At 42.9% G+C, this 27,618-nt stretch overlaps 1 protein-coding gene across 7 annotated transcripts in view; it reads right to left on the minus strand.

The window, feature by feature from the left end:
* The window catches only part of CENPT (centromere protein T), a 1,095,738-nt gene that overhangs the window by 46,957 nt on the left and 1,021,163 nt on the right, over window positions 1-27,618 (minus strand). For all 7 annotated transcript variants that reach the window (XM_085638668.1, XM_085638667.1, XM_085638665.1 and 4 more), the window contains one exon: window positions 6,454-6,609. In XM_085638668.1, coding sequence (XP_085494794.1) covers window positions 6,454-6,609 — 156 coding nt within the window. The remainder of the gene's footprint in view (window positions 1-6,453; window positions 6,610-27,618) is intronic.

The following is a 27,618-nucleotide window of genomic DNA, read 5'->3' on the forward strand; positions in this document are numbered from 1 at the left end:
TACCATCATCCACTTTTGTTTTAGATTGATTGAAAACAACCTTTATTTTTACTTCTTTGGAGATTTACAGAGAATACTGACACAGAACGCTTCTTTCAGAATTACTTTCTGGTGAGATTTGACCTTTAAATATATACTATTCATTTTATTCATACATGCTTTTTGAGAAATTACATATTACCTCATCATCCCCAATATTTGTGTACCGTATCTGGGGAGTGCCTATTGCATTTATGCTAATAACAATTGATACCACCCTTTCAGGGCCAGATTCCTTTTCTCTCACTCTTCTTTCTTCATCACTACTTCCGTTTTTGCTCTTCCCGCTTCACATTTTTTCTCCCACTCCCCCCTCCCCTTTTTTCCCCTTTTGCTCTCCTTGAAATTCATAAGATATGATGCCTACATATGATTATAAATAGTATGTATTTTTGTAACGTATTCCTTTTTTAACGATGTATTGATACAATCATCCATGTTGTGTGGCTCATGAGTTATGTTTACATGTATTATGTGATTTTATATATGGCCATGCACATAATGCATGATGTTTTAAATGTTTAGTGCCATGTGTGTTATAATTATAATGTCTGTCATTATCAAATGTCCATGTTCATATTTATGTTGTTATTTATATGTTGTTTTGTATTGGTTACAGCCCTGATGAAGTTCCTTTAAACGGAACGAAACGCGTTGGCTGTTTTTATATGTTACATGAAGGAGAATAAAGTAACCCAGTGAACTTATCCTTTCTCACGTGACTGTTGACTTCATACCTGGTGCCACCTCCACTTCTTCTCAAAAAGTAATGCCGTGATCGCCTCATCTCCTAGCTTCGGAGAGTCATGGTCACAATCCCTTAAAAAAATAGGTATATCATTGACGTATAATGAGAAGAGTGTAGGCGCCAACACACAGCCTTGGCGCACATCCCGTCTTACAGGTATGGCCTTTGCAATTTCACCACCTTTGCCCCATCTGACTTTGGCGTAATTCCCTGTATGTAGTCTGATGAGTTCTTTAAGTAGCTCACCAGGGACCGCCATATTCTTAAGTGTGATCCACAACAAATTACGCGGAACGAGGTCGAAAGCGGCCCTCAAGTCAATGAACGCCACGTACAAACTGCCCTTCCTTATATTAATGTACTTCCAGCAGATGCACGTGAACCTAAATTCCTGATCAACCGTGCTGGTTTTCGATCTAAACCCTGCCTGGTATTTAGATAATATCTGAGTCCCCTCTATCCATTCTAAAAGTCTATTTAAAATAGGTCTGGCAAAAACCTTTTGTAAAAGATCTATTAAACTTATAGGGCGATAATTTCCCGGATCATAACGATCACCTTTTTTTTAAATTGTTACAATTTCTGCCCCTTTCCAGGTTTCGGGGATTGGAGTTCCGGCCACTATAGAGTTACATAAGAAATTAATATAGGGCCCCCAAACTTCCACATCATGCTTCAATAGATCACCGGGGATCTTATCAGGACCTGGGGCTTTGCCCATTTTGACGGCCTGTAATACCTGGGTAGTCTCCTCTAGGCTAAATCGCAAGGGAGCAATACTCAATGCTAAGTTAATCACTTGATTCCCCTATGGGCAACCCTTCATTGTCATTAGAATAAAGTTTAGAAAAATGGTCGCACCATGTTTTTTCATCTAGGTAAATATCCTTAAGCGATCTGCCCTTTTTATTTCCTTTTGAAATTAAATTCCCAAAAGCGCCCTGGTCTCTCGATTTAGCCGCATTTAAGAGATCATCCCATAAGGCATCATCGCAAGTTTTTTTTCTTTGGTCAGTATTTTATTATATGCCTGTCTACTATCTCTTATACCCAGTGGGTTCTTAGATTTAACAGCCTGGATCAGATGGGACTTAGCTAACTCTAAATAGTTTTCCTTTCGGTTCTTATCCCTTTTGTAAATTTTACTCAAAAGGGGAGTTAGCGCATCTACCAATTTATAGTGCAGATCTAAAACACCCTGGGTGCCCAATAGGGGCATCTGGCATGCTACAATGGTATCAGCAAATGTAATATAAATATTTAGCATTGTCTCTTCTTTAGCCAGGATATAGGGCCATCTTAGAGCACGCCTATTGTTTGTTGCCTGAGGTTCCCCAAAGAGAGCTGTTTAACATAGCTTCTCCAGCTAATTTAGGTATAAAAGGCTCAGGGTCTAACCAAAGTTGAAGTGGAAGACGGTCACTCTCTGTCCTATGATCTATTTTAAAGTCGATTATTAAATACCATAGGCTCAGAGAGACCAATATAAAGTCTATATGTGACCAACAGTTGCCTTTACAAAATGTTGGAGCCGATGGTCTGTCGGACTGGAAACGGCCATTACATGCCCTTAAATCATGGGCCACGGTCAGCTGTAAAATCTGAATAGCAGCTATAGTACTTTTAGCTAACCCAGACGAATCCAGAGACAGGATGTTATTTGCAATATCCTGCTCATCAAATAAGTTATCCAGGCCCAACACTGGTTCATATTTACAATTAACATCCCCTCCGACTACTACCTGTACGTTTGGACTTAATGTATCTAAGAAGGAATCCAAAAGCTCTACCACCTTGGATTCCCTATTAGATGGATGTGGTCTATTATATATATTTATTAAATATATGGTTCCTTTTTCCCTGGTCACCATTTTTAATCCCAATAAATCAGGAGAAAAAAAATCGATAATTGGGTAACATCTATTTCTAAAGTAACTCTTACCCATATCACCAACCCCCCTGACGCTCTTCCTCTTACTGACGGGATAGCATCACAACAGAATGTTTTGTACCCTAACCTGTGAGGCATTTCTACAGCCCAAGTCTCCTGTAGAAGAATAATATCATACTCCTCAATATAGGAGCACCAAGCGACATCCCGTAGATTCCTAGCTATACCTGCTATGTTCCATGATGTTAGTCTTACAGGTGGATTTCCTTCTGGGCAAGGTAAAAATGCATTCAACAATCTATCATGCCTAGCTAAACCATCTACAGGTCTAATTGGGGTATTTATTCCATCAACTGGATTATTTTCAATAATATTTCCCTCTGCCTCGGTGCTCCTAATACAACACTGGCCAGCCTCACCCAAGCTACCATTTCTAGGTCCTGCACTATTTAGGAGCTCATCTGTTGCCACAACTTTGAAGGAAAAAGCAGATCGAGATCTAACATCGTAAGATAATGCAGAAGCCTCCATCCTTAATTGTTCAATCTCTATGATACTCGGATTTGACTTTCCAGCCTGGGTGTCTACAGTTACCTCTGAATCGAGATTATCAACCGACAGGAGTCAATCATTCTGATCCAGTGTGCTCAATGCCAGATATCTATTATTAATAGGAATCTGAAAAATTGGACATCTGCTGGGATTCTGAGGCCTACTTATAGTGTTAATCTGCGGGGCCCTACTTAGGTGACTATAAAAATATCCCAAAGGATGCACACCCACACTATTCTCCCCCGGTGCCAGCGATGCCGCTCTAAGTAACACAGTCGCCACATGTTGTGGATGTCTAAAATTTATAATTACACATTCACCCCTACAGGTTTTCCTAGCATTACCAATCCAAGAAACCAGTCTAGTAGATAGTATCTGATCCGAATAATTAGTAGGAAACCCACAATTTTTGTTCAACCAAGAAATTGTTTTCCGTTTAAGTGAATCATGTGATTCATATCGTGAATTAGATAGAGAAGAGTCTAGGGGTGGAACATTTGAGAGAACGACAACATATGGCTCACAGTCTGGTGGTAGATTAATGGAGCGTATTTTTCTCTCTGGGACTGAAGACCACTCTGTACTAGCTGAAGTCACTTTAGTCTGAATAATATTGCCGTCCATTCGGCTTATCTCCCTGGGATTAGATGTACTTACTCTCTCTAACAACGGCATCTGTACAGCATTTCCAGGTTGATCCACTATCTCCCTCTGTACTAGGCTCTGGTCATTGATTATTTGAGTTAAGAGGCCACCCAGTCTAGTCACTTCGGCTGTCAATGAATCCATCTTTTCCACAAGTGGCTTAACAACTACTTCTAATTTAGCTTCAAGTACCTTGGCTATATGATCTAAAAAATCAGAATTCATATCTATATTGATGCCATAGTTGTTGGTCATGGTCTCCTTATGGCCAATAGTACTTCTCTGTGCTGATTCAGAAATTAGCTTATGGTGTGCACCCCCGCGCTTAATCTGCGTTTTCCTACACTTCCTTACCACTCTCTTCACAGGAGAGCATAGTATTGGAATGTCCATTGAATCATCTGGTGGGTCCTGATCTAAAGCATCCTGATCTACAGCCGTTACTTCAGGAATCTCCACTAATACAGTATCAGTGACAGGAGGTGCAACAACATTTGGACTACTACTATCGTCAGGGGGAGAAGATAATATTTCCGGGAGACTCTCCCGGCCCAATGATTTCCTTCTGTCATTATTAATCTTACTCACCACCTTCACTAGATAATTATCCATGGTTGATTTGTTTTTAGCCATTGGTGGTACACAGAAATACACGTTTAGTCCACAGTACTAGGTTACAAAAACCTCTAAATAATAACAGACAATATCACCAAGTACAATAACCTTAACCCAGGGCACAGGGGGTGGCGGCCTATAAGGTGTTCCGGCGCACCCAGGTGTCGTCACACGCAGCGCCAAAAACCAGGGGATGCTGGGGGATGAAGTTCTCTATAGCCGTTCCCCTCACGGCAGCGTGGTTCCGAAAAGAGGAGAGGCGTTATCCCCCCGGTGCAGGAGCCGTTCCCCTCACGGCAGGTAAGGTTTTAATCACTAAATGCCAAAGTCTCAGAAAGCGTCCCGCGCTGCGGGGGTACCTGGCGGCCTATAAGGTGTTCCGGCGCACCCAGGTGTCGACACACGCAGTGCCAAAAACCAGGGGATGCTGGGGGATGAAGTTCTCTATAGCCGTTCCCCTCAAGGCAGCGTGGTTCCGAAAAGAGGAGAGGCGTTATCCCCCCGGTGCAGGAGCCGTTCCCCTCACGGCAGGTAAGGTTTTAATCACTAAATGCCAAAGTCTCAGAAAGCGTTCTGGAGTAACAGGAGCTGGGGATGTGCATTCAATCTCGGGTATCTTACTCCAATTTCCCAGACAGCGCTCATCATACAACCTGCAGCCACTTGTTTGGGTGTTCTTACAATGCCTTTGCTGTACCTTGACACATGATAAATGAGGATTACTAAACCTGGTGCTCTCCTACTGTGGAATATTTTTCTTGATGTTCAGCTGGAATGTCATGGCCAAGGTACAATATGAGAATGTTGACATTTCCATGGCTCCCGTGGGAAGGATGTCTCATCAATATGAAGTTACTCCCAAATGAAAATACAGACTCCCACCCCACACACATGCATATGAGGGGAAACATCGTTTACAACGCGGGGATTACATCGCGATGCAATTACATCGCGGTTTTTACAATGCAAGTCGTTACAACGACTTGCGTTGGAGGGCGCTCTAGGACAAGGAATAGTATAATTTACTATCCAACACCTTTTCTACTGTACATAGACTGGAGTTGGAATAGTAAATTATACTACTCCTAAGTCCAGCGCCCTCCAACGCAAGTCGTTGTAACGACTTGCGTTGTAAAAACCGCGATGTAATGGCATCGCGATGTAATCCCCGCGTTGTAACGTCATACATTCGCATATGAGGAAGCAATCTGGACTTAAATGCTTTCAAGGTGTCGGCCTTATTTTCTTCCATCACAAGCCAATCTTATTACCTCAGAACCTACTTTTGAGAACTCTGATTTGCATTTCCATTTGGTGCATCATTTGAACTGATATCTTTCAATTAAATAATCAATGGAACCAACTTTTTTAGTATATAAAACATTTATCATTCTATGTATAACTCACCCCCCACTGGCACACCTTTTGCTTCCTGTTTTTACTGCTCATATGCATAATATTTTTGTAGTTCATAATCCCAGCGGCCTACCGTTCAATGTGTGCTGTTTTAAGTCCACAAAAGGAAATATGTTGTCCACTATGGAGCAAATTAGAAGAAAAGTAAGAGCTTCAAGGCAGCTGCACATGCTGTCAAGTGACTAATTCACATTTTCATTTGTGCACCGGAGTGTTGCTGGTGACCATGACAAAACTGAGATGGCGCTTTGGGGACATGTCACATCTCATTTGACTGAGCTGACACGCATTTGTGAAGGATGCAATAGCAGAGACCATTGAAGGCTCAGGGGGAAGTTTGCTGGTAAAGTGGTTTCAGGAGTTTGAAAGCCACAACATCAAGTTCAATGGTGATGGATCACTGAAATGTGAAACTGTGAGAGATCACTGATAACTTAAAGGAGAGTAGGTACAAGTGATCCAGGTATAAAATAATGAGGGAAAGTAAACGATTCACAGGAAAACCATGAGAAAGAAAGCTACAAGGAAACATGAACAAATAACCTACCTCTTTTCCACCACTTCGTAGGCATCTTTCGCCACTTTCATCTTGGCGTAATGTGCAAACGTCTGCTTGATAAGACTGCTTGGCAAATGAGGCTCCTTATTCGGCAATACATTTTTCTGAGGTGCACACTTGGCAACTTGCAGCTTTTTCGTCACCCTTGTGGAAGGAGAGAGGCAGGTTAATATTACAGTACCACAGTACCCCACAGCACAGGTCCTCCACATTTGGGCCTGCTAAAACAGCATGTCCTAATATGCTCAGTTGGAGGTGACAATTACTTTCAGATTTTAATTCAGAAAATTATGTTCAAATGCATGTATTTTCGCTGTCAGGGAAAGGCATGGTGCTTCCAGGCAAACTCTCCTCTGGCTTCTGCGTTCCCGAAATATGGAAAAGGGCCGTATTTAACAAGCCTGCCTATGAGGAAGGCAAAATGATTTGTCACTGTGCAAATATGTATTATTACTGCACCAACTCTGACCTTATAACCGCAACAAAATGAATGCTTTTGTATTTTACAGGGACTGATCCACAAATATTTAAGGGCTGGACAGTTGTACAGTACAAGAAGGTGGTGAACCAACAGAGTCAATTTATTTGTTACTGAACTGCACAAAAATTGACAACACAACTCAATGTTTGTATTGATAGTTTTAGCAACAGAACTTGGAAACAAAATCTCCTCTTCATGTCCACAACCACGTATGCCTGCTGGGAGGGAAATGCAGAGCTTTAAGGAATCCAGCTAGTTTTGTGCAATAAGCACTTATACTGCAGGCATGGTCGAAACACGCAAAGTCAAGAGGTCCGACTTTACTTTTTTTTTTAGGAGTGTGGGGTTTTAATGCAATGGTCGTATGTACTGGTGTGAGATTTTTGGATGTATTAAATATCAACACACAGATTCCTATGTGCGTACAAATGCAGATTCCTATGAGTATATAAATGCTATCCAAATTCACTAAAATGTTTTCAGATATTTGAGTGATTGACCTAAATATTGTGAAACCAGAGGAACGAAAATGAATACCTTACTTAGTGTATATATATATATATATATATATATATATGGATATAGATTATATATATATATATATATATATTCCACAAACTCTGTTCTTTCAATTCCTTTTCCTCAGGGACAAACTGAAGCGAACCACCAAATAAGTGCTCAATTTTTCAGTTTATTGCTGCCACCATGACCGCCATTATATATACATATTTTCTCAATCCAAATCCACCAAAAACGCTGAGCACTCCGGAGTGGGTGCTTGTCTAGAAACACCGTGGTGGAACAGTGACAAATATATCACTCCAGACTTCCAAAGAAGAGACAGCACTCTTGAGGGAGGAAAATAACCCGTCTGTATTTCCGGGTTACTAAAGCAAGGCGCTTGCTGAAACGTGTTCGTTGCTTTAGTAACCTGGAAATAAAGACGGGTTATTTTCCGCCCTCAAGAGTGCGGTCTCTTCTTTGGAAGTCTGGAGATCGATATAGATATAGATCCATTCATCCTTCCCTTTCTTCCTTTTGGCAGTTGCCAGTAGGCAGTTATAGTTAGGACCCAGTTTCAATGGGAAAAGCGTTTTTTGTTTTGCCAATAACTTTGATGTAGTGTCACAAATCTTCACTACATTTTCAAAACTAGTTTGCTACTCACTTCAGCTGCTATCTAGAAAGTTTCAGGGTGATCCGTAAAGCGGGGTCCGAGAAAAAGGGGGGTCCCAAAACAATTTTTCCCCATATAATTTCCCATAGGGACTTTAGACACAGCTACAGCCAAATTTGGCAGATAGGTAGATATTGGTCCAGATTAGTGCCTTTTTCTTATTTGGTGTAAATTTGTTCAGTAGTTTTGGAATTATTAAGGGAAATCCAAATTTTTATATATAGGAACGCGGATGCTCCACAAATCCACACCCCAACAGCAATGCCGTGATTAGTTGGGCACAACTTGAGAGGAAAGTTGTGGCTGCCATTTTGTTTATCTGGACTTAGTTCCCTGCAGGGAAAATAAAGTTACAAAGTGATAGAAGGGGACAGGTTAGAGGTACCCTGCCCCCATAAGACTAATGGAGGGGTCAATGAGGGACCTGTCATGTGTAAGAAATTGATCAAAACCCTTTTTTATTTACCACACCAGGAGTTGTGCATCCTCCCAAGATCCTCACTGATTCGAGTGGATTTGGAGAGGATCCGGGGATACAGACTCCAATTGGAAAAAAAAAAACACACACATCCACGCACCTACTCACTCACACATCCACTTTCACACCCACACAATCATTAACACAGCTGCTTACACACCTGCTCACTCACACCGCCACTTACACACCCCCACACAGCTTTCACACACCCACTTACACACCCATGCAACCACACCCACCAACAAGCAACTCACACACCCACTCACAGACCCTCAAAACCACTCAAACACCCATTTGCAAACCCACAGCTTTCGCACACCCTCTTACACACCCACACACGGCCACTCACACACCCATACAGCCACTCACACACCCATACAACCACTCACACACCTACACAGCTAGTCACACACCCACACAGCCAGTCACATGCACCCACATACCCACCACACTCCCACTTACACATCCAATCACTCAGTCACACACCCAGGTTAGAGGGATGTTATGGTTAGGAACTAGCATTAAAAAAACCATAGAAATTCACTGAAAAAAACAGGGTTTACAGGTATGTTATAGTCAGGCTCAGATTTCACTCGTATAAAACCAATGAAATTCAGCAGTTATAGTTAGGGTCATCTCAAGTAACTATACCTCATACCCTACAGTAACTATAACTTGCTCCCTCATCATGCATTGCTAATTACCCACATACTTCATTAGTCATGACATCTTTGACGTCCTTGATAACATCACTGCAACATTTGATGTAAAATGATTAATGAAAAAACTATGTATGGCAGGTGCGCATGTTTATAGTTACCATAGGGCACGAGTTATAGTTACCTGAACTCTAACTAAAACTGGTGAATTTCAATGTTTTTTACGAGTGCAATTTGAGCCTAACTTTAAAGTCCCTGTAACCTATGTTATTTTCTGTGAATTTCTAAGGTTTTTTTAAAATTGTATATCCTAACTGTAACATACCTGTACCCTTTGTTTTTTCAGTAAATATATATATATATATATATATATATATATATATATATATATATATATATAAAACTCACTGAAAAAACCAACAGGCAAAGGGTACAGGTAAGTTACAGTTAGGATATATATTTTTTTTAAACTTAGAAATTCAGTGAAAAAAACAAAGGCAATATATATATATATATATATATATATATATATATATATATATATATATATATATATTCACTGAAAAAACCATAGGTTTCACACAAGTTATAGTTAGCTGTACATTTCACTCGTAAAAAACCAATGAAATTCCACGTTATAGTTAGTGCAAGCAACTATAACTCACGCGACCGCAATCCTCTGCTGATGACATGTGTGTCTTTATGAGAAAAAAATATTTGTAATATATGTATAGCTAAAATTTAATGGAAGAAGACATGGGCAAATAAGTGTCTAAATACAGTATTAGCATCAGCAGAGGATTGCGGTCGCGTGAGTTATAGTTGCCTGCACTAACTATAACGTGGAATTTCATTGGTTTTTTACGAGTGAAATGTACAGCCAACTATAACTTGTGTGAAACCTATGGTTTTTTCAGTGAATTTGCAAGGTTTTTTAAATGCTAATTCCTAACTATAACGTGTGTGAAACCTATGGTTTTTTCAGTGAATTTGTACGGTTTTTTAAATGCTAAGTTACTTTACGCCGTTCGTGGCGTGCGCGCCCACTTCACGCAGTTCGTTCCGTGCGCGCACCGCGTGCCCACGTTACGCTGGATGGGCCATGTACGCACGATGCGCTTCGCGCACCGTCCGCACACGGAGGACATATTATGCGCTTCGTTGTTAAAAGTTATCTATTAACTGTTCAATTGTGTAATATGCCATGCACGAAAGGTGCGCTGCTGGCTCCTTTCGCACACGGTGGGGGGGAATATGTGGTTTTTTATTTTTTTACATTTAGTTTTGGCCGTACGCGTACTGTAAGCGCATTCGGCGTTTTTTCATAAAAAAAAAAAATTGAATTTTTGGCCTTGGGGGTTCTTTTGGGACACCCTAACCAAGGCTAGGTGGTTAGGAGCTGTCCAGCCTGCCCCTTTTCATGTTATCCAACTTTGTTTTTCCTCCCCCACTCAGAGTGCGAGAGAGAAAATGGCGGCCGACACTTCCTGGTTTCGACCGATTCGAGTGTTTACTAAGATCTAACAGCCAATCAGAATCGCGCACGGCACCGTACGCGTACGGTAAGCTTACGGTGCGCGCTCGGAGCGCGCTTACAGATATATATATTGATTTAAATGCTATTTTCTTAGGAAATACTGAACAGATTTACACCAAACCTACAAAAGGCACATCCTTGACCTGTAGACTACCTCTCTGCCAAATTTCAAGTAACTCTGTTCAGCCGTTCGGGCTGTAGCTGTGTCTAAAGGTCCTATGGAAAAATGCATGGGGAAAACGCGTTTTGGGACCCCCCTTTTTTCTCAGCCCCCGCTTGACGAATCCCCCCGAGACTTTCAGGGTAGGAGCGGAGCGTAGCGCCCCATTAGTTTTGAAAATTTCGCGAGGATTCGTCGACCGGCGCCAAAGTTATTCCAAATAGAATGTTGCGGATTTCCTATGGAAACATGGTCCTAACTATAACTATCTACTGGCGACCGCCAGTAGATAATATATATATATATATATATATATATATATATATATATTGCGATACTCCTTCTGTTGTTTTGCAAACAAGAACGGAACGGACTCCACTTGTTTCGTGCATATAATTATTTATTTCTTGCTTCTGCCGCCATTACGCGTTTCGGGCCACCCAGAGCCCTTGATCACATATATATATATCAAACACAGTGATCAATGCTTATAAAATTTGAACAAAAGCTACTTCAAAGACCCAGAGATATTTCTCACATGGCCTAATACTTTGTGGAGCCTGATTTACATCTTGGCGGAGAGGGAACTCTGTCACAACGGTGAAGGAGTTCCCTCTCCGTGAAGACTATGGTCCACCTGTCCGATTTAAATTTGAGCACACAACAGTTTGACAACGGCAGAGATTACTCTGTCTACATCGTGGTCATACTTCTCCGACAATCCAACAGAGTAAGGGCTGTCTGAGATTTGGCTATACGTTTGAACACCTAATTAAGATGGACGGTCATATAGCTGCTTTTCAATGTCCATCGCCACGAGGAATAACATGGTGGGAAGGGGCCCTGAAAACTGCTCAATGCACCCCTCACCATGGGTGGAAACTCTATGGCGAGGGGGGTAGTGTTTTTTTATCTCAAAAAGATATTCCCGCTTTGTGATTTTTATTTTAAATTAAAAGAAACTTTGCAAGTTTGATGTACGGCTCGGTCATGCCGACAGAGCCATACAGCAAGAGTACAATGCATTGACAGGGACTGCTGTGACGGCGGTTCCTGCAAATATGCTAGAAATGCCCTCTGGGCTGGCAGACTTTTTGAAATTTGGCAGTCGGCACCTCCGTCAGGAATAATGGCGAAGGAGTAATTTATTCCATTCCCTTGATGAAGAACAGCCTGACAATCAGGAATTATATGAGGCCCTAAGTTGTTTGTACCTATCGATGAGAATGATCCTGAAGATGCACAGTAAGTAGTGTATAACATACTGAAACAGACAGGATGGCCTCAAACAAAATCTTTTATATAGAGAACCATTTCCCAAGAGTTAATGTAATTAGGCCTTCTAGCATGAAAAGCTAAGTCGGGTATTGACGTGCAGCCAGGCTCACCTTTCTCACAGTTGTAGCAAAGGCCTCGAATATATTTATAATTAACCTGCCACTTTTAATCAGCACAAAAATGTTTATATAATCATTAAACCTAAAAGCCACCACCATCCACTACCTTTCAAATGATAAGATACTGATTTATATTTTAGGACTATCTCTTCAACAATAGGTCACATTGACAATGTTTCTAGAACTAACAGACTGGAATATTATCATGAAAATGAAATTTAGGGATATATGGATCAAAGGTTATTAGTAACTTCCATTGATAGGTTGTGTATGTACTATAGTTTTAGCAACCTCAGTACTCAATGTTTCCCTGCATAGTCACAAATAGTTGATATAACATTTCCTTAATTAGTATTTAGTGAAAAGTGTAGGAAAAAAGAAAACAACAAGCTAAGATTCATAGATAAAAAGTTGATTTATTCTCGAAGAGTTTTAGTCAATTGAAGGAAACTTTCATGGTTGCTGTAAAAATGTAGCACAAGGATGTGGGAAATACACTGAAAAAGCACAGAAAGAAGAGATATTAAATTTGAGTTTTATCACTAAAGCAGTATATATTTGAGTCTATCAAAACCAAAGATTCCAAGACGTGTTGAATTTTGGTCTCTAGTAGGCTAGCACTTTACATCAAACCACAGTTCATATTAGCCCACTCTAAAAATGGGACCATACATACATACATAGTTCATATTCAAGAAGGGGCCTAGAAACTGTTTTTAGTTAACAACCAAAATATTTCAAAGGAGTTGTTCCAGAGGTTACAGTTGTCAATTTGATTCAAGCAGCTCTCTTGGTCCTAATACTATTCAAATTAATACCTTAAAATATTGAGTAATCCATAAACTGGCTGTTTTCAAAAGTCTTGCATTTTGGGGAAAAAACATCCTTCGTGGAGGGGATAAATCCACATCCTATTCATAAACAATTGTGCCTGGAAATGAGTAGATTACAACCTTAATGGATGCAGTCAGAAAAGGATTGGCAAAAACTTTTGTAAAAACATTTGAAGTGTGTTTTTGAAAAGCAGCTATTAAATCCTGATCAAATCGGATTTCATAAAAATTGCTCCAGTGAAGACGAAATTTAAGATATATAACCAGTCCTTTTTCATTTAATACCCGTGATTCACTCACTGACATGGGTATGTGTCAAGCTGTCTAACATGCATGGCCATTCGCCGAAAATGTTTAACAAGAACAGGCATAAACTGAGCTCAGAGGCACCTGCTTTTCCTATTTTATAAGGTTGCTAGTGTACAGTTGCTTGACCCTTTTGATGTTTATACTCCAATGTTGGGATCACTGATGCTTACCCATAACACCTTTCCTTACAGCTTCACCATCCTGTTTTAAACCTGAGAGATGTCCAAGCAAATTTTAAAAACATGGTTTAGATAACTACATAACTTATTTTTTCCATTAATAAAAGAATGCTATTTTACGGTTACAAACGTGCTTTTATTAGGGAACTGAAAAAGGAAAAATCATGTTCATGATCATTCCTACTCTGGTTTCAGGATTGATGGCAAACTCAAATGACACTTGTATTTAGTACTGGTTACACACCAATGTTTAGATGCACTAGATGGAATAAAAAACACATGGATGAACATTTATGATGGCGGAGCATTTAGGTTGATAGCAATTAGGTTGGCCTTCAAGGCCAAGGTAACCCTGATACTGCCTCATGAAGCAGTGGCTTGTTTAGGTACCCAGGCTAATAAAAATATATCTGGACACAAAAGTTCAACGAAGTGTCTGCACTTTATAACAGTGTTAAAGCTCAGAATTAAAGCTGCAACAGAACATTCACATTTGTGCTCTATGATTTTGTTAGCTGCTATTGCAGCACCCGAAAATGATTCCTTAAAGCATGTTATGCAAATTCAAACTTTATAAAGAATAAAAAAGATGCTAAATGCATGCAAATAGTTAAATATTGTATTTATGTACGTAGCAGTACTGTGGAGATGACAAAGGAAAGTCTAACTTTTTTTTAAAAGAAGAGTTCTAGAGCTTCATGCAACATCCATTAAGTTGTGAAAAATATATAATAGTCACTAAATAAACAATGTATTGTTTTGCAATCAATCATATTTGGATAGTATTTTGATGGGTTTCCTTACGCATTCACCAATTTTAACCTTAAATCAGTTTAAAGGTGTGCATCATTTGACGTATACTAAGAACGTACAATGCACACTTTGTAAACTCTTGCATGAAACAATTCAGGTTGTGGTTTTCTGTACCTCCTTGGTGATGCAAACAGTACGATAAAGATAATGATGCCCATTTTGCAAGCAGCAGGTTGCTGCATGAATTCTTTAACTACAAGATTATGTTTCTTTTGGTTGATAAAAAGTGGAAATTAGATGTGTGGTAAAATTTAGGCAGGCAACTATCTTTTTAATAAGCTACTACATTTAACATTTTAATGAACGATAATTTACTACGCTAACACTGGCTAAAGTTGTGACTAATACATTTTAGTTAATTTAAATATAAGGATCTGACATGGCAATTAATTCTGGAATCTATTTAAATTGATTAAGCGACAATGTTGATTTATGGCGATAGCATTTTATAATCTATAAAATAAAATGATCAATGTGAATCAGATTCACAGATGTTTGCTTATACATTAGAATAAATCGATGTTAGATGGCTGTGGGTGAGGGTACATAATGGATGCATGGTGACGGGTGGATGAATTTAAGCAGGAGTGAGCAGAAGCTTAATTAGGAGTATTTAGATATAGTTGGGCAGCAAAATGAGTGACTACTTTCTTGCTTTGGTTTTGTGTGGGCATGTGGGTTCATAAATGAACACTATGAAAGCAAACAATGGATGAACCAGATTGTGAATGATACTGGTTGAAGGAGGCTGCTCCAAAACTCCCTTATGTACAAACTGAGAACCGAAATTAAATAGATGCAACTAAGAAACAACTAAAATGAGTCAACTTTATGTCAACCCAATGTTTTGGGGCCCAATTTAATGGTGGTAATGTTATGGTATTGGATTTATAGAGTACATGACTGCCCCAACAATGGGGCTTCCCAGTACTAAGCCTATATAACATACAGCTGCAAATGCCAACACCCCAGGAATGGGGGAAGGAGGCTAGATGGAATAAAGCCATGGTTTGAAAGATTAGCTGAAAAGTAGATGATGTTGGGTGTTTCTGATGGAGAGTGTTCGTGCATTCCAGAGAGAAGGGGCCAGGGCATGGAAAGAGCAGCCCCTCTCTCTGACTCACAGAACAATGGCCAAGCTGAGGTTGGCAGATTCGCAGAGAACGTGTGGGCCGGTAAGATGAAATAAGCTGGCTCAGGATCGGGGCCCCCTGGGAGTAAAGTAACGTGTGGGAGATGAGTCTTAAAATGAATACGCTTGTCCACAGGGAGCCAGTGCAACTTGCGCAGAAGACCAGAGGTAGAACGGAACTTAGGCGCCAATAAATCTGTAACGAAAAGACTCCAGCTAGACCAAAATGCAGCTGCTAGTCTGCTCTTCTCCCTTCTGAAGTAAAGAATGTTACAGTAGTCCACCAGGGACAAGATGGTCGCTTGAATGGTGGTTTGACGAGCAGGAGGGTCGAAGAGGCCCAGGATCGGTTTAAGGCTTCTCAAGAGTCCAAAACAGGTGGTAACAACCGAATTTGTTTGGACCTCGAAGGCCAAGGTGTTATCCGTCCACACTCCTAAGTTTTTGATGGAGGACTTGGATATGGGGGAAGGCCCAAGGGAAGAAGTCCACCAGTGGTCATCCCAGGAAAGAGCTTTTTAAAACAAAAATATTTTTTGTTATTCAATAAACAAAAAAGGTACATGCACTCAAATTTGGTACGGCAAAATGCACATGGCTGTAAACGCAAAAAAATAAAGGCAGCGAAGACTATACAACTAAGATCGACAGTCGGGTCGCCAGGTCAATCACATAGGTCAAAAAACAAACAAAAAAGTAAAATACAAGAATTGTGGCAAATACAGACAAGCGATAATTATGAGCCAAGGAATACAGAAATATATATCATTCACAATGCAACATCAGGAGGCTCAGACCAAACATGTCACATCCGTGTGCTAATCTTTCAGGGACGATGGGCCTGCGCATAGTCACCCTTCGCAAGTGGTAAACTTACGGCCACTAATCGCCTGGCTGCACTCTGTACCTCTCTGTCATGCCCCAGTAATGCCAACAGAGGAGTAAACTCCAGGTGTTCGCCTATGATAGCTTCTAGTTCACAGAAAACAGCTCGCCAAAAATCCTGTATCCCAGGGCAGAACCATGCAAGATGTGCAAACCCTGCACCCTTCACTCCACACCTGTGACAATTTGCAGTGTTGTAGAGTCCATATTTACGGAGTCACTCGAGGGTGTAATAGATCCTATTTATATACTTGAAGTGCAGTAGTCTGTGCCTACTGTTCAACAAAATAGATCTGATAACGGGGCAGCAATATTGCCATACCTTGTCAGCAGTAGCGCCTGCTACCGGGGAGTAGTGGTGAGGCAGTGTTAAAATGTTTTTTTTTTTAAATAAAAAAGAAAGGGGGGGGGGGAAGAAAAACACACTTACCTTCCTGGCGGCAGGCTCTCCCATACTCTTCATCCAGGACGCAAGAACAGGGAGCACCCTGACTCCCCGTGCCAATCAAAATGCTGCTTTACACCAGCATTGTGACTGGTCTGAGCGCCATGATTCGGTGCTCAGGCGGGGACTGGGAGCCTGGGCACGTTCCCCACTAGGCTGTGTATTATAGCCTGGTGGGGAACATTCAAAGTTCACATGACTGTTTGGCCAGCCCAAGACGGACCGCCAAACTGTCATGCGCACTTTACGAGTGCCCACCACTCCGCCGCCACTCTGCGGCCAGCACAGCCCCACCCACACCTTTACAGCCAATAGTGAAAAATAAAATGTTAATAGCATTATCCTTAGGAACCGCCACTGCTTGTCAGTAATTACTGTCCCAAAGTCCCCCTGATATTTGAGTCTGGCCCTGAGTACTCCAGTCCTATGCCCTTACTGTGCAAACGCATAAAACCTCATACCTAGACGGGTAGGTGTACTTATCTACACCAGAGAGATCAATGGCAAAATCTCAGGCAGTTCCAAAAGGTCATCTCTTAATAACTCATTCAATGTGTGTTGCACACTGAAGTACAAGAATTGGAGGAGAGCCGTGGGTTTATTACTTCGCTCCCGGACCATCTCCCATGTGCACTCTGTGCCATCCTAAAAGAAGTCCCCCACTGTACAAATAACTATCTCCACTACGACAGCAGCAACACCCTGCTTCCGATCCATAGAGAACCAAGAGCACCAAGCAAATGATGTATGTTGCGAACACTGTAAGACCCAGTCTACCTCTCAAGGAGGGCGCGCCAGGAGCAGACTGTGATAGTCAATGAGTCAAAGACACCTTTTTTCAGCGACAGATCTCTAAATAACACTTGAGACAACGTTTATGGATTGGCAGCATTGCGTTAGAGGTTTAAATGCGGTAAATCGTTGGACCATGATTCCAATAGTGAGCAAACATACACTACACCGCTCTTTAATAGGTTTCAACATCTGGAGCATTAAGGCCACCCATTTCGAAGAGTACAGTGAAACCGGTCCCAGGATGCTTGTTTCCGGTCCAGGGAAGACATGGCTTGGCATTTCGGGCTGGACTGTTCCCATGAGGCACAGGGTCAGACTGATTTGCATATGGCCATGTCTGAACTGGGGTGGTGGAGTGAGCTAAAGAATGATGATGGATTAAACCCAGATCAGTTGACTGGGGGTGAGTGTTTGATTTGCTCAAACGCTCCGTCCATCATTCCCTTTGGTATTGCTACAGTGAGAGTCTCCCACGCACGCTTGGTTGTTTACCTGCCCAGGCCTGTCGGATCATGAGTGCGCAGAGATTATAGAACACCACTTTAGGCAGCAAGATCAGGATATTTTGAAACAGGGATAAGAACCTCGGCAACATCACCATTTTCATTATAGCTACTGGGCCGATAAGTGAAAACAGAAATTTAATCCATTGGTCAATGGACTCAGAAAGCCTCTCTACTGCTCGCCCATAATTATTGAGGAGAAACACTGCCGGATCCATATGAACCTAAATAGCGTACAGAGTCCATTGACCAAAGTAATGAATATTCAAATGGAATTGGCTTCATAACCGAGGTAGACTTCTCCCATTTCACCCGGAGGCCAGAATGCCCCCGAATCACACGACCTCGCACAAAGGGGCGAGGCTCCTTTCCGGATCGTCAAAATACAACAAGGTGTCGTCTGCATACGCTGAGATGACCTACTGATAGCCTTGAAAACATAAGCCCCGATGTCTATGGTTTTCCCGGAGCGCACACACCAGCGGCTCAGCCACAAGAGCGTACAAAAGGGGGACCAAAGGGGCCATCCTTGCCTAGTGCTATCGATGGAGGCAGTCACCACCCCACTGACCCACATGTGGGCGGTTGGTGATGCATACAGGACTGACACCAGTTGCAAGAAGATCTCCCCTACACCTATGCACCTTAAAAATGCCAACATAAATCCCCAATCAACAGTCGAATGCTTTTTCCGCATCAAGGATCACTGCTGCCGCTCGTGTCTCTGGATCTATACGTTAGATGGCTCTGAACAACGCCCAGAGGTTAATAGACAGACTCCATCCAGGGATTAAGTCTGCTTGCTCCGGCTCCGCCACGCTTGGGAGCAGTGGTGCTAAACGGTTAGCCAAGACTTTAGCGTAAAGTTTGGTAGCAACATTTTTTTTAAAAAAAAAGACATTTTTATTGAGTTTTTGTAGTCATCAATCATAAAGAAACATTTACAATCCAGGTGAACAAGCCGCAACGTTCACATTATTATCATCAATACAGTACATTGCCAGTCTCACTTTCACAGCATTATCTAACTTTATAATCTGGGAAGGCATCCGCATTTTATTTATACACAACTCTGTAGTATCCTGGTCTTATGGTTCATGATGTTCCAGTGGAATGTTGCCTGAATGATGTAAGATGGAATGTTGGGAGTGGGAACTCACAGTTGGAGATGGGCTGAGCGCCTGGCTAGCTGCTCCTGGTGGGGCTTATTACTGGCTTATTTACATCTAACCTACATCTTGTAACCAACCTCAATAAATCTACCTTAAACTACATTCTGGATGTGGGCTTGATTACTACAATTTATTGGCGACGAGTTGAACTAAAGAACCTGCGTCTGCTACCTCTGAAACCTTCATCTTCAAGTCTGGAGTACCTACTCTCAAGATAAAACAACTCTTGTAACTACAGCTGCGTTAACTCAACGACTGGCACACATCAGCCCCACCAGTGACCTCTACAACGGTCGCCCTTTACGCTACAGTGCCAGTTCCGGTCTCTACTGCAGCTCAAGTCTCTGTTTGCTGTACCTACAGTGTCTGTTCAGTTGCAGTCCAAGCCTGACACTCTACAACGTTTTTGTCAGGTGCTGTGCCCTCAAGAGAGGGTAAGCCTGTGCTGTGCCCTCAAGAGAGGGTAAGTCACACACTCTGCAACGCCATGTTCATGTGCTGTGCCTTCAAGAGAGGGTAAGCCAAGCTATCTTCAATGTGTGTTATCAGCGCTTTTCATCTCCAGAGCAAAGTGCGCTTTTACATAAGACTGTTGACAGGGTGTTCATCATTATTTCGATGTGTGACATATTATTAGCGCTGCATTTGCTTTACCTCTACATGATCCAGCATCATGTTTTGTGATTTGGTAACAGTGAATGGGATTTTAAGAAAATCGGCAACCCTCGTGAGCACTGAGGTCTTTGTAAGCCTGAAGGTGTCAACAATTTTTCTTTGACTGTTTGCATTTGATTTTGATCGTCATTTTGGGTTCTCTCTACCTGGTGCTGAGGAGGAGAATGACATCGCAAGCTTAGTTTTGGGTTTATTCCTGTCGAAGATATGTTTTTTTGCTTTGCGGAGGCCTGTAAAATTTGGCAGTTGCGCTTTATTTCAAATTTAAATTTGTCATGCGCACCTTACCTGGCCCATGGTGTCGCGCGGAACAGCGTTGGAGCCTCTTGTGACGTTCTTCGAAGCTCCGTGTTTGCCCATCAGCGTTTGGAGGCATTGACGTGCCGTGAACCACCCTGCACGGCGTGGGATAGCGTGGCGCCATCTTGGGGTTGGAATCATCTACGTGATTTGCTATTGCACGGAGTGTCATTCTGCCAACCACGTTTTGTCACACTTTCTATGTGTTGCCAACCACGTTTTAAATAAAGTTATTTCAAGTTTACTCTGTCAGCGGAGCCGTCGTGGGAGCAAGAATTACACGCTCTTCTCTTTTGCTCGTGGTTTTTCGAAAACTGCAACATGAAGGTATTTTTCTTACGGACAGGGATGCTCTGCTATAAAACTCTCTGTGGTTGGAGGCTGCTTCACAAGCCCACGAGTTGCAAGTCGTCTGGCTCATGCTCGTTTTTTTTCATGGTCCTTTTGCATATCTGTGTTTTTTTTTTTCACTACGGTGACAGGCACACCACATTTTAAGACTGCCTGTCTGTTTTCTTGTGCACAGCATTTAGTTTCTGTATGCCTTTATTGTCGTGTCGTTTACTCCATCTTCAACCATATGTACTTATGCTGTTAGCACGGTTGAATCTGAAAGTTTGTGCTGAAGGCATTGCTACTCGGGTGAGTAGTCGCTCACCGGCGTGTGTCACAGCTCCATGGCATTACGTTGTGTTTCAAACGCTATTGCTTCGCTTGATTGCTTAGGTCTCATTATTGTTTATGGACTCTAGGTATTCACCCCGTAGGTACATATCGTCTGGGTACACGTCGTAATTAGTCCATTGTTTACTGTCTTTTGCATGCCATGTGTCTCCCAACACCGGGATCGCAATGGGTTTTAGTCCCATTTGCCAGCAATGGGTTTAAGTCCCATCTGCTCACTGTACGCATAATTCTCATGTGTTTAGTTCGCTTGTCTTTTTACAAAAGATCTATGCAAGGGTGTCAGTCCTTTTTGCATGCCTTGCGCATCTCTTTTCAAAGAGATTGGCCATGGGTTCCTACCCATGCATACGGGTTCCTACCCGAAAAGGTAACGTTTATCCTGTGTGTAAGCCGCACTGCGCCTCACGTTTGTCCTGTGTGTAAGCCGCCCTGCGCTTCACGATAAATGTAGGTATAAGTCGCCTTGCGCTTCCTTGTTTTTTGTCTATAACAGTTTTACCTTTAGTTGAGGTGCGTCCGTAGGTGGACATCACATTATTTGTCTATTGCCTTCACTGCAGTGCACATTTGACCTTTCCTAAGGTGTCTAGTGTTGGTCATGTTTTTGTTTTCAACGGTGCACGTATCTATACCTCCACTCGAGGTTGCCCATGCATAGGCAAATGTCTTTACCCTTAGCGGGTGTTTTGTTTTAAGTCGCCATGGTGCATGGGTTACGTTACTCTGGGCGTTTCAATTGTTCTAGTTTTTAGCCCAGTTGTATTTTTCTATTTGTAATTTCTTTCTTCATGCTTTTGACAGGGAAGAATGAGTATTTGCATTTCTTTCTCCTCTGTCGTCTTGTTTCCTCCTGATGTGAGCTGCCTTCTTGTATCTCTACCTGGCCAGTGGGTATGCAGAGGACACTCATTAATGGTTTCTTTTTCTATTCTTCATTCGTCTCTTTTTCATTCGTCTCTTTTTCGGTTTCATTCTTCTCTTTGTGTATGGAAAGGAGGATGGGTAATGGTTTTAAGTTTACTTTGCCAACTTTGTTATCTTTGTGTCTCTCTCACTATCCATTCTGGTCTCCTTTTGGTTCTCTATTTCGTTGCATCTAGTTTCTCCATCTTGTTTCTGCTTTTCTCCTTTTCACTTCACCTGTTACGGTTTTCTTTTCTGTGGAAGAAAGGAGGATATGTAGTATCCTGGTCTTATGGTTCACGATGTGCCAGTGGAATGTTGCCTGAATGATGTAAGATGGAATGTTGGGAGTGGGAACTCACAGTTGGAGATGGGCTGAGCGCCTGGCTGGCTGCTCCTGGTGGGGCTTATTACTGGCTTATTTACATCTAACCTACATCTTGTAACCAACCTCAATAAATCTACCTTAAACTACATTCTGGATGTGGGCTTGATTACTACAAACTCTTTGTCCATTTTGTCACAAACACAATTTTAACCCTGCACTTTATCTGTCGATGTGTGTGGGGGGGGGGCACTCTCTGCGTACAACAAAGTGTCTCTATATCTCGTCCCTGTCTAGATGTTGAAGCCAGATTGTGAATGGGCCCCATATGTCCTTGGGTCGGTATTTGGCTGGCAATAGCTCCCAGTAACAGGTCAGATGGTCCCTGCAGTATGGTATGTCCCTTATCCAGGCCTGTATTGGGGGAGAGTTGTTGCTCCCCAATGTAATGCCATCTGCCTTTTGGCCATCAACAATAGCAGCGCCGCTAGCCTTCTTGTCGAAGGTGGAGTATCACGTACATAGCCCAGTGGTGCAACTATAGGGGTCCTCGACATTGTCTGCCCAGTGATAGACTCAATGTGGTTAAAAAATGTAATCCAGAAATTGGCTATAATCATGCACTCCCAAGCTACATGTATAAAATTCGCACCCGGGCTTCTGAAGCGCCAACAGGACGCATCCGACCTCAATCCCATGCGGCACAGTTGTGTAGAAGTGCGGTACAAGCGGTGTATGTACTTGAAGTGAAATCATCTTAGTCCATAATTTGGGGATAGTTGCTCCAGTTGACCACAACAGAACTTCCACATCGCATCTGTGATCGTCCCTCTTATGTCCGCCTCCGACGCCGTGCGGGATGCGGGGACAATGACAGGGGACTCTTTCTGAGTGATAGTATATAGGCATGTCACCAATTTGCGAGGGGAGTTTACCGTTAGAAAGTGTTCTAACGCAGGCAATGGTGGGGAGCTTCAGGAAATGTGTTGTATCTAGCGCGACATGCAGAACGTATTTGATAATACATAAGCGCATCTAATGCTGATGGCTGTGAGGGGGAGCACATTTGCTGGAGCATCAGGAAGTGCCCCTCTGGGTATAGTTCTGCACCAGTTACTATCGGGTTTATTCTTGCCCTATGCTGGGCAGTCTTGTCCTGCAGCGGGAAGATCAGTGGATTATTAGCTAATGGCATGGCCGGTGCGTATAGGCTGGGTATGTTAGCATGCATGCATAGACCGTGCCAAGCCCATCTCAAAGTTTCTGTGGTGTTTATCTCGTCCCATGGGCGTTTGTATCCCTGATATAGTGCCGTGTTAAGGGGGAAGGGTGCAAACCTATCTACTTCAATGGCCACATGCGGTTGGAATGGTATTGGGTACTGCCAGAACTGGGCATGTGCACTATAAGCATACAGTGCAAAATCCGGAGCACCAAGTCCCCCTTGTTCCAAAGGTAGTGTATTTTCCAGGCTATCCTAGGCTGCTTGCCGGCCTACACTAGCGCAATCACATATGACCGGAGACGCCTGAAGAAATGTGCGGGTAATGGTAGTGGAATGTTGGCAAATAAGTATAGTAGTTTGGGAAGGATAATCATTTTGGTAATGGCTATGCGACCCGACAGGGATATCGGTAGGTGTTTCCACCACTTTATCTTGTTCTTCGATCCAGTCTATCGTTCTATCGTAATCCACAGACCATATTTCTTGCATATTGCCGCTGATCCAAACCCCAAGATAGCGAATCAGACCATCGGCCCAGGAGATGGGATACTCAGTGTCAAAAGAAGGTGTTCCTGTGGTTAGTGGGAGTATGGTGGATTTCGTCCAGTTTACTTGAATGCCTGAGAGGCCTCCATATCTCACTGGTTCCCTGGTGATGGGTTAGAAATTCACAGCTGGGTCAGTTAGATAAAGGGTGATGTCATCCACATACATGGACACCCTCAGCCCCCTAGTAGTAAAACCGATGCCCCGATTAGCGTGATTATGTCCGAGTCTAGCTGCTAATAGCTCAGTTGCCTTAGCAAATAATAGAGGCGATAACGGGCAGGCCTGGCGTGTGCCACGCGTGATGTTTATGGGCTCTGATATTAATCCATTTACTCAAATTCTGGCAGTGGGTAATGTGTACAGCAGCTTTATTTGCTGTATGAAGACAGGCCACAGACCCAGACGAGCCAGAGGGGTAAAGAGGAACTTCCATTCTAAAGAATCAAATGCTTTTGTTGCATCCAGCAGCGCGGCTATTGCAGGTACATGGGGGGCCAGGTAGTTTAGCAATGTGGGCGGAGATTGTGTGAGGTAGACCATCCTGGCACAAACCCGGATTGAACCGGTCTTATTATCATTGGCAGCAGAGACTGTAGCCTTTTGGCCAATAGTTTAGCAAAGATTTTTGTGTCCAGATTAATCAATGAAAGTGGTCTAGAGGAAGCACAGTGTGTGGGGTCTTTGCCTGGTTTCAATAATGTAATTATGATGGCTTCCCTCATGGTCTGTGGTAGAATCCCGTCGAGCATGGCTTCTTGATATACCCCCAGGAGGTGAGGTGCAAGGATCTCCGCATATTCTTTGTAGAATTGTGCTGTGAGACCATCGGCACCCGGGGCTTTGATCGCTGGGAGGCTCTGAATCACAAATTGTACCTCTTTCACAGTAAACGGTTCGTCAAGGTATTAACAATGAGCCCTTCCTAACCATAACAGTTCTAGTGTGCCTAAATAATCTATTATAACAGATTCTGCTGGGTCCGCTTGCGTGGTGTATAGTTGTGAATAGAAATTTTTCATGGTGGCTAGGACCTTTGTCGGTATTCTGGACGGGGTCGACTCGGGGTTAAGTTCTATAATGTTATTTACACTTCTTGGGGTTCTCAGGAGATTCGCCAGTGTCTTCCCTGATCTGTCCCCCTCTCGCCTGCGAGTATTTGTGGAGAAATTTTGTTTCCCTCTCTGCCTCTTCCTGAAATGCCGTTATTTGACACGGATCTGTTTTAATAAGCCTGGGTCGGGGCATGGAAATATTGTTGCTCTAACTCACGGATCTCACCTTCTAGTTTGTTTAGGCAGCGCCTAATGTCTTTGAGTACTCCAGACTGTAGGGCTATGCAGGTCGCGCGCGTCACCACCTTGAATTCCTCCCATACTGTGCCCATTGAATCAACTGTACCAGTGTTCAATTCGAAATATTCCGTAATCTTAACCCCGACCTCCTCTCTGAACACCAAATCTAGTAGTGCGTTTGGAGGGAGACGCCATGTGAAAGGCTGTATGTACTGCCTGGGAACAAGGAGTTGAATTATGGCAGGCGCAGGATCAGAGAGTGTGCACGAGTGATACGTGATGTTGGATGTCCAAGAGTGCACATCTCTTGAGGTTAACCAGAAATCGAGTCTGGACCACGCACTGTGTTGGTGGGTGATGCAAGCTCCTTCGCGAGCCCTGGGATTTAACACCCGCCATGTATATAATAAGTAATGGTCGTTAATTATGTTGCACAATGCTGCGGCTGCCCTTGTGTGGTGTGTGCGTGAAGTGCTCATTCTGTCGTCTTGCAGTGATAGGACGATATTCAAGTCCCCCCCACAACAGCGCTGATGCCCCTATCACTTGAATCCTGTGCCATAGCCGGTGGAAAATTTGGGGTCGTCTATATTGGGTCCATATGCGTTGACAATGGTAACTGCTGACCATATAATGCACTGTGTAATATTACGTATCGCCCTTCGGGGTCAATCACTGTCTATTGTGTTTGCCGGGGAACCACTCTCCATATTAAAATCTCCACCCCCTGGGAGTAATTGGAGTAGTTAGACAGCCATATCTCACCCCCGGAGTTGAGCCGCGTGTGCGTCGTTTCTGTCAGGTGCGTTTCCATTTAAGTGTGGACATCTTAACATGTGTACATCCTGTGCGTTGTGTGCTTTCTGAGAATTTCTGTCCCCTGTGGCTCCCCTTGAGAGAAATGTCTGACCCCCATGCAAATGTGACACTCAATGGAGTTTAGCTCGTGTAGACATTGGCAGTAGAACAAGCGGCAGAACAAACAAAAGAAACAATGAACTTCTCCTACCCACCCACACCAACCCCCCAATTAGGTTGTGCATTCATCCCCTTAACTAGCCCAACTCTTATGAGAACAACCTAGGCGAGCCTAGGACTGATGAGAATTCTCCATTGGGGGAGTAGAGTCACCTGCATACGCCCCTGCCTGGTAAAGCAGGGTGGCCGAGTACATTGCAGTTTGACTTCCATGGTATGGTACTTATATCTGGATCAGTTTTTATGCTAACTCGCGGCAGAGTTATGGCGATCTGACTTCTCAATCTTTCAGACGTCGCTTGATTGGGATGGAGACGAGTATAAGCAATGATCTCTATACTTGTGTTAGCAGACAGTGGAGGATTGGATCAGACGATCCTACGACTATCAGCATCCTCCATCATCATTGTTGCTCAGTCTGCTGCTTGGTGATCTTTCCCTATCATGAGTCGCCGCCTGTCGTTTTTTCAGCTCCTGTTTGGCAAACTTGCATGCAGCGCTTGCATCCGTGAAGACTATAGGTTTGCCATCCGTTTGCACTCGCAACTTGGCAGGGTAGAGTAGTGCATATTTGATGTCAGCCTGTTGGAGCAGCTTCTTGGCCTGTGTGTATTCACGGCGCGCTGCCTGTACTTGTTGCGTGAAGTCCAGATATATAGTTATTTTATTGCCCTGATGCTGGAGCACGCCCTTCTCTCTGGCAAGATGCAGCACAGTTTCCCTATCCGGATAATTCAGGGGTCGAGCAAGAAGTGGGCGCACAGGAGCGCCTGGCGGTGGTTTTGGGCCCAGTGTGCGGTGCCCTCGCTCAACTAAAAATATTTCCGAGAGGTCGTTCCCAAAGGAATCCTTCAGCATATGTTCAACGTATTTTTCCATGCTTGTAATGTGTGTGGACTCAGGGATTCCAATCACATGAACATTATTGCGGCCGGACCTTGCTTCCAAATCATCATTCTTTGCTTTTATTACTTGGAGAACTTTGTCCATGCACAGCAATTTTTCATGCGTTTCTATCTGGCGATCGTCAGTCTCGGACACTCTAGTTTCTAACGTGTCCAATTTGGCTTCATGCTTGTCAACCTTTTGCGTGACATTATCCAAGCGTGCAGCCATTGAGTCTATCTTAGAGTCAATTGTCTGTAGGCTAGCCAACACCTCCCTCAGCATAGACCGCAATTTTTCCTCCTGCGTGACATCCATGGCTGCACCAGCCATTTCAGCGGGCTGCATGGAGCTGCCTTCGTGTTGTCTCGTCACCCTT

The sequence above is a fragment of the Triturus cristatus genome, chromosome 12 (assembly GCF_964204655.1).
Source record: "Triturus cristatus chromosome 12, aTriCri1.1, whole genome shotgun sequence".
Taxonomy (NCBI): Eukaryota; Metazoa; Chordata; class Amphibia; order Caudata; family Salamandridae; genus Triturus; species Triturus cristatus.